General features: G+C 40.1%; 1 protein-coding gene across 2 annotated transcripts; it reads right to left on the bottom strand.

Moving 5' to 3' along the window:
- Positions 1 to 2047: 2047 nt before the first annotated feature.
- hnrnpul1l (heterogeneous nuclear ribonucleoprotein U-like 1 like) lies at positions 2048 to 13531 on the bottom strand. Of its 2 annotated transcripts, none has more exons than XM_017686044.2 (16): positions 13417 to 13531; positions 12740 to 12991; positions 12013 to 12378; positions 11598 to 11787; positions 11432 to 11505; positions 11022 to 11161; positions 10828 to 10927; positions 10556 to 10668; positions 9982 to 10248; positions 9623 to 9745; positions 8272 to 8400; positions 6318 to 6486; positions 5263 to 5535; positions 4483 to 4655; positions 4197 to 4376; positions 2048 to 3021 (listed from the first exon to the last, which is right to left on the bottom strand). In XM_017686044.2, exons 2-16 carry the CDS (start codon positions 12930 to 12932, stop codon positions 2893 to 2895), a joined length of 2619 nt encoding a protein of 872 aa, XP_017541533.1. In that variant the 5' UTR covers positions 12933 to 12991; positions 13417 to 13531; the 3' UTR covers positions 2048 to 2892. The 2 variants fall into 2 exon arrangements, with proteins under 2 accessions (XP_017541533.1, XP_017541534.1); XM_017686045.2 differs by having other exon boundaries at positions 12046 to 12378.
- Positions 13532 to 13604: the final 73 nt, after the last annotated feature.

Here is a 13604-nt window from a genome sequence, read left to right as displayed (position 1 = left end):
CGGCTCTATACTCATAAACCGGCTCTATACTCTTAAACTGGCTCTATACTCATAAACTGGCTCTAGACTCTTAAACCGGCTCTATACTCTTAAACCGACTCTATACTCTTAAACCGGCTCTCTACTCATAAACCGGCTCTATACTCTTAAACTGGCTCTCTACTCATAAACCGGCTCTCTACTCATAAACCGGCTCTCTACTCATAAACCGGCTCTATACTCTTAAACCGGCTCTATACTCATAAACCGGCTCTCTACTCATAAACCGGCTCTATACTCTTAAACCGGCTCTATACTCTTAAACCGGCTCTATACTCATAAACCGGCTCTCTACTCATAAACCGGCTCTATACTCTTAAACCGGCTCTCTACTCATAAACCGGCTCTATACTCTTAAACCGGCTCTATACCCATAAACCGGCTCTATACTCTTAAACCGGCTCTATACCCATAAACCGGCTCTATACTCTTAAACCGGCTCTATACTCTTAAACCGGCTCTATACCCATAAACCGGCTCTATACTCATAAACCGGCTCTATACTCTTAAACCGGCTCTATACTCATAAACCGGCTCTAGACTCTTAAACCGGTTCTAGACTCTTAAACCGGCTCTATACTCATAAACCGGCTCTCTACTCATAAACCGGCTCTATACTCATAAACCGGCTCTAGACTCTTAAACCGGCTCTATACTCATTAACCAGCTTTGCACTCATAAACCGGCTCTTTATTCATAAAACGATTCTTTACTCTTAAACCGGCTCTGTACTCATAAACTGTCTCTTTACTCGTAAATCGACTCTTTACTCATAAACCGGCTCTGTATTCATAAACCGGCTCTATACTCTTAAACCGGCTCTATACTATTAAACCGGCTCTATACCCATAAACCGGCTCTATACTCATAAACCGGCTCTAGACTCTTAAACCGGCTCTATACTCATAAACCGGCTCTATATTCTTAAACCGGCTCTATACTTGGAAACCGACTCTTAACTCATAAGCCAGCTCTGTACTCTTAAACCGGCTCTATACTCATAAACCGGCTCTATACTCTTAAACCAGCTCTGTCCTCATAAACTGTCTTTATACTCTTAAACCGGCTCTATACACATAAACCATCTCTATACTCATAAACCGGCTCTATACTCTTAAACCAGCTCTGTACTCTTAAACCGGCTCTATACTCATAAACCGGCTCTGCACTCATAAACCAACTCTTTACTCATAAACCGGCTCTGTACGAGGACTTCATATATATATATATATATATATATATATATATATATGTATGTATCCCTTAGATATACATATACATGTAGACATATGCACATCTATGGTGTATCCAGACAAGGCAGATATTAGGAACAAGAAATAATATGTTAAAGGTCAGTAAAGAAAAAAGCAGAAAACATCTACGTGTTTACTCTTCCTTCATTACACCTTCTGTTCTTTGTGCGAGACTTATTTTCAGCTTTTCAAAGAAATCTGCAGGTATGCTTGTCCACACCTGCAAAATCCAGACTGTATCTCACAATCCAAGAAAACCTAAACACAGTGATGTTGAATTCTGGACTCAGCGGTGGTCAGTCCATTGTTCTCTGAACACCAGCAACATTTTTTTTTATTCACTTTTTTTCTTTAAAAATGTATTCCTTTTCTCAACAGCTTCTTGAAAGCTTTGCATCCTTTCAGACCCATAGTGTTGTGTTCTCACAGTAGAAAGATGGACAGAAACACTTGTGGATTTTTTTCACATCTGGATCAAGACTGGAGCTTGGTTTTCCTGTCTATCCCCTGGTTCCAAAATGGCACCTGTGATTTGTGTGTATTGACAATGTACATGAGTGTGAAGCAGAAGCTAAAATAAGGGTGTTAATTAAGATTTCTCTGCTTAACCTGCTCCATAACACTATCTGATGCTTTTGTGTTTGGACGTCTGAACTCCAGTCAGTGAAGTGCATGGTCTGGCTGAAGATTACTTTCAAGAGCAAGAACTTTATCCAGTGACCGTTTAACTCCACTCACAAAAAAACACAAACAAGTCAATTCTTCAGATTATATTCTTCAATACAAAAAACAGTGAGTTTTGATCTGACACAAAACCACATGCGGATAATGTTTTACAAACATGGTACAAGGTATAAAAACTTTTACAACCACACAATGAGCTAATTATGCTCACTAAACATGGGGGGGAAAAGACAATGTGAGGCCAATCAGATCAGACATTTTAAGAATGGAATAAAAAGAACATAATAATAAACTCCACAGGTATGCAACAACAGTTAAAGTGTTACAGAATTATATTGTTAAAATTTCCGGTTATCTAGACAAGATTGTGTGCTTAAAACCCATGAGGAAGAAAAATGTGGTCCTTATAAAGACAGACAAAAATCAACATAAAACTATTTTTCTACATACAGAACTCTATTAAAATTGATCGGATGTAAAGTCATGCGTCCCCACCACCTCTAATCAACCATGAAGCATTCAAGCACAACTGTGCACTCAGCGTCTGAAGCAAACTACATCACACATTGCTACTCATTTAAATTTGCCTGCTTCCCATATATAAATATAGACTAGGGAATGAAGGTCAATCTCTGTTAACATAATACTTTAAGAGCAAAACAGGCAACTGCCACTGAAACTAAAAGACATTTAATGGGGCGCAAAAGAAATGCAGTCAAATGAAAGGCTAAGGCAAAAGGGGAAAAACTTAACAAAAAAAAGCAAACAAGGAAGACTTAAGGTTTTAGCACACGGGAGTGGTGTAATGAGGAGGAAGATTGGGTGAAGGTGAGGATAAGGATGGAGACTATAAAAAAGGTAGGCAGAGGAATGGTGCTAATGGAATGGACTTGGAGAGTCATGAAGGATGCGGCTACTACTGCTGCGTGCCCTGGGAGCCCTGCGTGTTCTGCTGGTTGCCGTAGTTGCCATAGTTGCCGTACTGGTTGTAGTACTGGTTCCACTGGCTCTGGTTCTGGTAGTACTGCTGCCACTGCTGAGCGTACTGCAAACACAATGACATGAAAAAAATGAATCAAGCAACGCAAAACAAACAAATAAACAACACCCGCAATGTGAAAATAAAGCCAAGACGTTAAGAGTCCTGTTTCTGTAGTAGCCTGGACCAAGAGTACCATTCTAAAGCATTATTTAGGCAAGATATGTACACAAAGGACTGTATGCCAACATGGGTCGACACCCCCATGACCTGTGCATATTTACACAGGCCACATTTTCTCCCAGTATGTTAAATTTTGCAAATAAACAGTAAATGTGCAGACAGGTGCTCTCTGAAGAGGATGCGTGTCAAATAGGAAATTAGAAAATGAATTCACAAAATCAGGATTTGCTTCTGTAATATATCTTGATCCATCAGATCTTAAGACAAAAACACAGGACGTTTCTGTAATGCAGCCACAGCAGCTTGTTTGTATTTCTATTTTTCGGTTGGTTGCATGTGTCATAAACTTTGCACCGCCGCATTTAGTTTTTTTTTTTTTTTTTTACAACATGCTAAATTCAGCAATTAAACAGTAATTGTATATTTTCCACTATAGTGAATGTATAGGTATTTTCATTCAGAACATAAACAAAGCAGGTAATTTGACCAGGAGTGTCCAAACCTTGTCTATGAAGTTAACACCTGAAATGTTTTCATTTACGCAGGTTAAAAGATCACTACAAACTGCAGAGATAGGAGTATCTACTCCGTTTTGACTGCTCAAGTGAAAAGCATACTAAGGTCTGTTGTAATTCCTCTTGTCTAAACACGTTCCTAGTTATCTTTAGTGAATGAACTATATTATTAGCACTGTCATCATCTAGAAAGTTAACAGCTAACTACCAAATTCACCATCTAAAAATCAAATTACAGGTTTTAATATGTGGCACCAAATACTTGAGGTAAGCCCATAGTTTTTGGCTTGATTTGGGCCAAGTGCTTTTTCATGTGCCTCCTTAGAGAAATGTTTCTCAGAAAAATAACAGAATACTTACTAATGAGCCGCTTCTCATGTGATGGTGTTATCTGGGCTTATTTCTGCAGCTCATTTTACAGTACATCAAAGTTGTAAAACTAATGTAAATGCAATATGAAACAAATCCTGCCTAGTAGTGCTTAAGAGTGTGTGTCACATCACAAACTCTTTGTGAACATCATTATTCATTGTAGTAGCAGACCTGCTGATACTGCTGGTTGTAGTTCTGCTGCTGCTGGTTGTACGACTGGCCTGTAGTTGCAGGTGTCTGGCTGTAGCTCTGGCTGTATCCTGGGTATTGGCCATAGCTTCCATAGTTGTAACCCTGGCTGTAGTTGCCTTGACTGTAACCTTGGTTGTAACCTTGATTGTAGCTTTGAGGCTGTACAATATAAAACAAGTCATTACAACATAAACCATGAGAAAATTACTGTACCTACTTAATACGCCACAGTTATGCTCTGGAACCACTCTTGATGTTCTGGTACCTGAGACTGACTGTAGCTGCCACTGGCTCCGGAGCCACCTTTGCTGTAGGAGCCCTGGCGGTTGTGGTTGTAGCTGCCTCCCTGTTGTTGGTTGCGGTTGTAGCCTCCTCGGGCACCTGAGTCTCTATAGTTGTTTCCCCAGCGATTCTGGCTGTATCCACCACGGCTGTAACCTACAGAGAAGAGGAACTTACATTAACATCAGAAAAATATGTCTGCTCAGAACAATCCAACGTGGTCATATCCTGCTCTGTGTTCAGGACTTGATCAAGCTGCCACTGTTTGCGCCAAAAAAGCACACACCCAAAAAAAAAAAAAAAAAAAAAAAACACCCACAACAGGCCAAATTGCTTAAACGATAATGCTAATTAACTAATATTTAATAATTAACTAATAATTAACTATATATATATATATATATATATATATATATATATTTCTTTTTTGGTAATGAATGTTTTAGATATGTCCAATAAAATTATTTTAATTAGTAGCCTGGTAGTAGTATTACTTGAAGCATTACTGAAACATTAAAAAGCCTAAACTTAAAAAGAAAAGAAAAAAAATTATAATAAACAATTATGTATTATGTACTAGAACATACGTTTTGTTCTTCAAGGTACTTCAACACTAGTATTCAGTATTAAAAGTGAGCACTAATGACTGACAAATATCAACATCAAATGATGAAAAAAAAGGAAAAAAAAAAAAATCATAAGAATTTTCAGCATTACTCTCCCACCCTAACAAAAACACAGCTTGAAAACACAGCCCCTATACCTCCACGAAAGTTGCCACCTCCTCCAGGACCACTGCGGTTCTGGTAGCCACCTCGGCCTCCCTGAGGGCCACTGTGGTTGTCATAGCGCTGGAAGCTGCCTCCACGGCCGCGGAAACCACCCTGGCGATTGTCGAAACGCTTTTCGGGTGGGGGGCCAGCCTTGCGCCCTTCCTCGTTGTACTGCTTGATGAGGGCATCTGCCTCTTCACGCTGCAGCTCAATGAAGATCACCTCATCCAGGAAGTCTCCGGCCTCAGGCAGCACGAAGTTGGCTACGGGGAGGAGGGGGGAGGCAGAGGGCACGCAGTGAGGGACAGAACAGCCACGCCGCCGAGAAACAAAGAGAATGATTGTTAGCATTGTGACAATGGTGACCAAAATAAACATTAGAGAGAGCAGGATAGAGGGAGGGAAGAAAAGAAGAAGAGAAACAGTGTTAGAGAAAGAGGAGAGGACAAGATGGTGGGACAATAAGAGGGATCATGGACAAATATTGCCTTAGTTGATTAAGGCAAAACTTGTCCCGGAAAAGGGGTAAAACAATGAAAGGTAAATTTAAAACAAAAAGAAACAACAGAGTTGCCAGAAAAAGAGAGTTATGAAGAATTAAGAAGAATGGTTGCACAAATTAGTCAGCATCTAGTTATAATTAAATTCAACTGCACCAAAACAAACATAAGAGAAACCAATTTAATAGTGCAGAGGAAATTTGCTAATAAGGATAAACCAATTTCATATTATTATATATAGTACAAATACATCTAATCAATGTCATATTGTTCATAAAGTTTGCACTGACAAAGAGCAGTAAATAAGATGTTGCAGGAAATGAGGTTACGGGACAGAGAACAAGATGAGTGTAAAAGACAAGAAAAATGAAAGCTCTTTTATCTGGCAAAACAGAAGAAGGCGGTTGAGGGTCTTCCAAGTTTAAGGGAAAATAAAGACAAAAAACAAAAACAAATAAACAATAAAACAGCAAAAGCAGATCTGGGTGTGTAGTTTGAAGCATTGTTTTTGTTTTTTTTTTTTTGGTTATCCATGGCATTCCTACCTTTCATTTCTAACACAGCATGATCGGGTACATCCTTTCCTTCCTCATCAGTTCGCTTTAACGTTCGCTCTTTTAAATCCTCATCCGTGGGACAAATTACAATAGCCTTGCGTTGAAACCCTTCAAAAGGACGCATTTTTCGTCTCTGGGCTGATCCATATACATTTGTCTAGCAATGGTGACAAGAAAGAAGTAGAAGCTTGTTCATTATTGTTCATTTGTTTGCTTTTGTTATGGCTTTGCGTTCCGAAGGAGGGGGATTGGGGTTCCTGCAACGATGAAAGTGAGAGAGTTTTTTTTTTTTCCATGGCTATATTTAATGTTCTGGCATGACTAATGGTTGTCTCTCACAACCCCAACTCACTTACCTTGGAAACTGCAGCAATGAAAAGTTCCAGCAAAAAAGTTATTTCTGAAGTAGAAAAGGGGACCAAAATCTTTTCTCTACCGCTGCTCGTCTTGTTACATTAATTTTATGCAGGTTTTCTGTAAATACTGCCTTTATCTATTGCTGAAAACTCACCCAGCACTAACACGTGAAACACAAACTACGCAAATAAAAAACATTTTAGTTAATATATAAGCCATATTTGTAAAAGACTTCTGAGTATCTACATTAGAATTTCCAAGCCTCTATCTACACAATAAAGGGTAAATTTGTCACCATCCTTTTGGATAATCACCAATTTCACCACACCTTTCAAACCACCAAAAGAACAGCTGTACAAACCACTCACTCTTCTCTTTGCACCAGAAACTGATTAGGTATGCCAAAAACTTACAAAATTGGCCATAATTAGCCAGAATTACATGCAAAGAAAAATTTAAATAACTTTCATTTAGATTTGGATTGAAAGCTCATACAAGCACCTACACAAGCCTTTCCTCGGTCTCCATCAACACAACAAAGGGTGAATTTGCCACCAACCTTTTGGATAATGCCCAATTTCACCACACCTTTCAAACTACCAAAAGGACAGCAGCACAAACCACTCAATCTTCTCTTTGCATTATCTATAAAACCAGAAACTGATCAGGAATGCTAACTAAACTACCAAAAAAAAAAAAAAAAAAAAAAAAAAAAAATCACTGAAATTAGCCAGAACTCAATGCAAAGAAAGATTTAAATAACTTTGATTTCGATTATGAAAGCTCAAACAAGCACTTATACAAGCCTTTCCTCGGTCCCCTTACTTACCTGTACTTACCAGATCTTCAGACGCCTGGCTATGCCTGGCACAGACAAACACTTATTACCTACCTGCCAATACTCACAGTTTGCTTAATGGGCCCTTGGTAAGTCCGTTTGACCTTACTTACCTTACTCTGTCTTGACCAAAATCGATCTGAAAACTTCAAGCAGATTAGTTTCTCTACTTACCTTAAGGTTCATATTTAATACAACATTCAACAGTTCCAAGTATATCTAATTAACAACATCAGAGCGATGTTGAGTTTTTCTTACAATTACCATAGCAACAGAAGGTGGTTTCTTACTCACCAGGCTGTGATTACTTGTTTTTCAACATCTTACTATTGAAATGGACTATTTGAACAGTGTGGCAAAAATCTCTTTACAACAGCACATACAATATCAAAGGGGAAACCAAAAAATATTCAGAGTGAGAGCATACTCTACTACAATTCCTTCCTGTTTTTTGTTCATTATAAGCAAAACCAAAAAAATACAAAACAAATGAGAAACACAGCAACATGTTCAGGACAAGAAAATTAAGAGTGACAATAATTAAATGTTTTCAGGAGCAAAGGCTGCTAACCAATGCTTTTAGGCTAGAGAGAGCAAAAGTCCATTAATGAACATGTGCATCAGCAAGCAGCAGTGGGGTGGTGTCTTTTCTGTATTCCAGAGGGGTTGGGAATGTTGGAAGGAGGGGTAGGGGGTGGATAAAGCTGTGGGAACAGCAGCAAAGGGGACAGACAGGAATGGCAGTACCTGGTCCAAGATGTAGTTGCGTTTCTTGCGGGCGGCGATCTGGATGAGGCGGTTGAGGCACTGTGTAGCCTGCTGGATGAGCACATCCCAGCGCCCAGCATAGTTCCTCTGGCGACGGAGTCCCATTACCTGAGGAAAGTAGCATCTCATGTCAAACTCAAACCCGAAGAAATCTACAAATATAGAACAGTGGTCCTACACAGCTGATGTGGTAGACAGTTCAGATTCTGAGGTCAAACTTTAAGTTGCTCTAAAATACTCAATACATACTCACAATGCCAACTGAACACTCCAATAAGGTATCAAGATACTAAAAGAAACTGTGCTATTCATAAAATAAGCTTTAAAACAGTTCACTGATAGCTTTGGCCAGGCAGCAGTGTATATATGAAGTAAAAGGCACTAAACATACCCTACATTTTGTGTAACCGAGGAGCTGTCTACTTAATTTAACAACACCTTTTACATCTAGGCTTACAAGATGATAGATAATATGCTCCTCCATTAATGGTTAGTGTGAGGTATGTATTGAAATTGTAGCATACAACATCAATATGCTACTTAAATGTTATACAAGCTTGAAACCTCTGTGCTTCAGGTAGTTTAAAAATGGTTACATCTAATGTGTGAAACTGAATATATACAACCATGAGCATTACACTAACATAACATTACAATCCCACAAAGAGAAGCAAGCAGACATTAGCATCAAGATAGTGGTGGTACCAAGATAAAAATGCTCTTCCCACATTAAATAAACAATATACACTTCTAAGGCTCTCCTCAGTTAATGATCCATTTTTGCCAGCAAACTGCAAACATAGCCAACTCTAAGCAAACCTTTGGGGAGAAAAATAGTATATTGCAATCATTATGCATAATGAAATAATGTTTGTGCGTTTTATCATTTTTATGCTGTTTTATAAAAACAATAAGCCACTTGAGTCTGTGCATTACAATTACTTTACCACAGTTAAGCAGACTTTGACTCCCTGTAAGGCAAGGTCTTGAGTGTCTTACTGCTTTATCATAAGCGGATATTGTTAACGATTTTTCCTCCATCAAAATATTATAATTCTGTTTTGAATTGAAGTTTTAAAAAGGCATGATGCTATATCTAAGGCTATGCTAACTTGGAACACAGTCTCTATCTCAGCTAAAACTTAAGCTTCCAGTCTCTCAAGATCACTTTATGTAAAGGAACCTGTTATTACCATGTTATGGTATTTGTTTTGTCCAACCTAGTTAGGAGGTTTGTTTTTGTCTGTGTAACTGTATTGAGTTACCCATTTACATACATTATCTGACCACTTCATTAATAATGGATCCTATTCACAAAGTCTATGTATACCTTCATTTTTTCCATGATGGCATTTGTGCCCAGAATATTGTATTTCTTCTCTGGGTGCTGCTCCGAGTATTTGCTGGACCAAGTAGTCTTTCCACTGCCAGGCAGTCCCACCATCATCAGCATCTGTGTGGAAAATGGATACAGGACTTGTAAACAGTGCACTGATTTGACCTTTTTTTGTTATATTTAACAGAAATTTGTACTCAAAGCAGCATTGTAATAAAAATAGATAAATAAATAAATAAAAACAAACCTGCTTATTTCACAACCATACCTAACTGGTTAACTAAATATTGTGATTGAAGGATAAAATCTACATGACTGCACCAGAAAGAATCCAATCAAATCAGTAGCCATACCTCGCAATCTGCCTTGGTTGCAGGCCCCAGGGATCCTCTGGTGCGGTCCTGCAGCGGCAAATCCTGGATGAAGGTGAAGCCCTCAGGTGGGGGGAAAAAGGGTTCCTCTCTCTGGCCAAAGTTGAACTCTATGGAGCAGTTCTTCACCAGGACATGTGGGAAGAGAGCTCGGCCAGCCAATGCTTCACGAGAGATGTGGTAACACGTACCCAGCCACTTGCCATTCTTGGAAAACGCCATCTCCACTTGTCCTCCACTCTCAAAGTCCTGAAGAAAAACAAACAGTGACATTTGAGTGAAGTAACTAGCTCTCTGGTCTCTACTTTCACAATAAGAACATGCCACCTATTAATGGTATCATGGCTGGTTTAAAAAAAAAAAAAAAACCAAAACAAAAAAAACACACACAACCAAGAGTTGCATGAGTCAGCTGGTACTGTAAAAATCCAATCATACCAACTTTGTGTATCAAAACGAAATGATACACTGTGATTTCATCCATTATCAGCCATAATAGTATTTCTCAAGGAGAATATTCTGATTAGATGAACAGCAGCAGTTCTCAAATACTCACAAGGTAGCAACCAATGACATCATTTTCACCAAACTTCTCCCCATAATCCTCAAATTTACAGTTACAGGATTTCTTGCCAGTTCCACCATAGCCATAGGACATAGGCTCTTCTCCTATAAAATAAGAACAGAACAAATATCAAACGTTATCAACAATTTAGATTGATTTATTTTTATTCCAAATCAAAGCCTAATCAATTACGCAGACAAAATGGGAAGAAAAAAAAAAACCCTCCTCGTCTTTTCTTTTACTTAGCTCCCTAATCCACTCACCAAGCTGGGTGCTACAGGAGTCCAGGGACCACCCTATTCTCACCACATGAGGATCAGGCTCACTGGTTGGGAGGTGTTTTACAGAGATCTCCTCATTGATCTAAAGGGAAAGAAAACCACTCATTAAGGGCAATCATAACACACATATATGTATGACCTTGCATGTGTTACAACTTCTATGTCCTCAGTGTTACCTTCATTTCGTAGCATATACGTCCTTTGGTGACACCATAACTAACTCTTGCACCTGCCCAAAGGTATGCAAAACCCTCAATGGTAAGTGGGTAGCCACTGTACCGGTCACGAGCCACTTTAAAGTGCAGGTCACAATTATCTGTTAAAGCAAAACATACAGAAAAACATCACTAAAAACGAGACTTATACTTGACCAGTCTTGGATTGTACTCTCAAGCACTTTGTTTTGCAACATTATCCAAATATAAATAACATGTGCTACACATTAAAATATGAGTAGTCGGAACAATTACAGTTTAACAGCAGCTGGCTTTATTCCAGCCTCATCAATATAAGTCAAGAAAGGCAATGACAAAGGAATCACAATGACTGAGAATGCATTAATATCTGCTTTCTGAACTGTACTCACAAGTGTCAATGGCCACAAGGCTGTCATCATAGTCTTCCTCATCTTCCTCAGCCGGGGGCTGTGGCGAACGCCCCCTGTGGAATAACAACAATAACAACAGTAAATTATGTGCCCATAAAGAAGAAAGAGTAAGGTGAAGGAATATAGCAGGAGACATCCCACTTACCTCCTGTCTTCACGATGCTCATAATATCCATATCCACGGCTATCATCATAGGGCCTTTTACGACTGTGCGATGAGTTTCGATCATCTTCTGTCTTGACCTGCAATGACGGGTCTCCTTCCACAGGCTTCCATTCATTTGCAGTTTTGGCCTGCTCAGGTGCGTCTTCCTCCTTCTTTGGCTCTGTTTTACCTTCATAGGGAATATAAAACATCCATGAATACAAAACAAAGCAGAAAAACAATGGTAAACAACTTGGTCTCCAGAGGCACCCTCGCTGAATATTCCTTCTCAATTTATCACTTCTATAAATAAATAAATAAAAGAACCCTCCTTTGAGAACCAAGTATTCAGTACCAAGTATTTGAGAACATGCTTTAATTATATGTTTCTGAAATATTTGGGATTAAAACTTGCCTTGTTTATTGGCTGCTTGCTCCAGAGACTGACCTGCCTGTGGCCTCTCTGCCTTTTGCTGCTCCTGTGGTTCCTCATACTGCTGCTGTTCAATGGCCGGCTCCTCACACTCCTGTTTCAGCTGAGAATCCCCATACTCCTGAACGGCCTCATGAAATCCCTGCTGTATCTGCTGATTCACATCTGACGTGAAGTCAGTCATTCCAAAACCAGACACAGGAGCCTCTGGACTGTTCTCATTGCCATCATCTTCCTCATTGTTTACATTGACCTGGTCATCCTCCTCCTGGTACTGATCACCACTGTTTCCATCATCATACTGAGGCGCACTGCTTCCCTCATCGTCAGGCTCCTCACCGGCAAATTCTAGAGCAAAAAAATCATACTGATCAATGAACTGCAATGCATTACCCATTTCTAGGTCTCAGTTAATTTTACACTACACTTGTATTGTAACATTGTTTTTATGTGATGCAAACATTTTCCATATATACACACACACATATACATATATATATATATATATATATATATATATATAAAAAAGCATTAAATAAAACCTGTTTTCATATATGATGTAATCCATCGCACCCGCCCTACTGCTAGAAAAGCAGTTGGACTAATCCCTGGGTAAATCTTGTTTACACGGCCACACCATCTGGAATGCACGGTTGATGTTTTGCCGCCAATACGCTGTCCTGCGTGTACAGTGAGCCTCACAGTTTACCTGCGTCTTCTTCGCCCGCATCGTACTCTTCCTCCTCCTCTTCCTCCTGAGCGCCTCCGGCAGCTTCGGCGTCCAGTGCCGCCTGCAGTCTGTCCGCCAGGTCCGCCTTCAGCCCGCGAGTGTCCAGGCCGCGGCGCTGGAGCTCCTCCTTCAGCTCGTTGACTTTGAGCTTTTTCACGTTCAGAGTGCTCATGTTGACATGCACGTCTGCTGCTGGTGGCGCGATGAATTTCCCCCCGAAAGCCTGTCACCCTGCAGAGACAGTAAACGGCAGGATGAGCGCTGCACACTCGGCTTACGCTGACGACGTTAACCTAGCTTACCGGAGGCTAGCTCTCGCCGCACTAACGGCGTTGCTGCGGTTCGCTCCTCACGGGCTGGCTAGCGAGGGACACGGCCATGCAAAGTAACAATGTAAAGTCAATTCCTGCAGAAATTGATAAACTGACGCTTCACGATGTACCTGCACCATATCTAACGCTCTAATAACGGCCAAACCTGCAGCTTTCGCTCAAACTGGCTAGCTACGTCAACTGAGCAAGCTAGCTCAGCTAGCTAGCATTAGGCAAACAAGCGGCTTCTGCAAAAAACACTGCTCTTACAGTGATACATCTCTCAGCAAAGCTAGGCCAAGACAAACAGACGGCTTTAAACTGGTGAAAAAAATACGACCATACCTTTTAAACCGAGTTTTCGTTTCAGTATAATCCTCGGTAGTTTCAGCATCTACAAGATGGAGGGTGACCGAAGCTGTAGCGCTGCTCTCCGAAGCGGGCACCGCGCAATTCACAGCGCGGCCTCTGATTGGCTCCCTCTACCGTCAATTGCAACAATCTGGCTCCTCATTGGCTACAGTAACGTTTTG

This window comes from Pygocentrus nattereri, chromosome 23 (genome assembly GCF_015220715.1).
Source record: "Pygocentrus nattereri isolate fPygNat1 chromosome 23, fPygNat1.pri, whole genome shotgun sequence".
NCBI classification, from domain to species: domain Eukaryota; kingdom Metazoa; phylum Chordata; class Actinopteri; order Characiformes; family Serrasalmidae; genus Pygocentrus; species Pygocentrus nattereri.
This window is presented reverse-complemented; position numbering and strand designations above follow the sequence as displayed.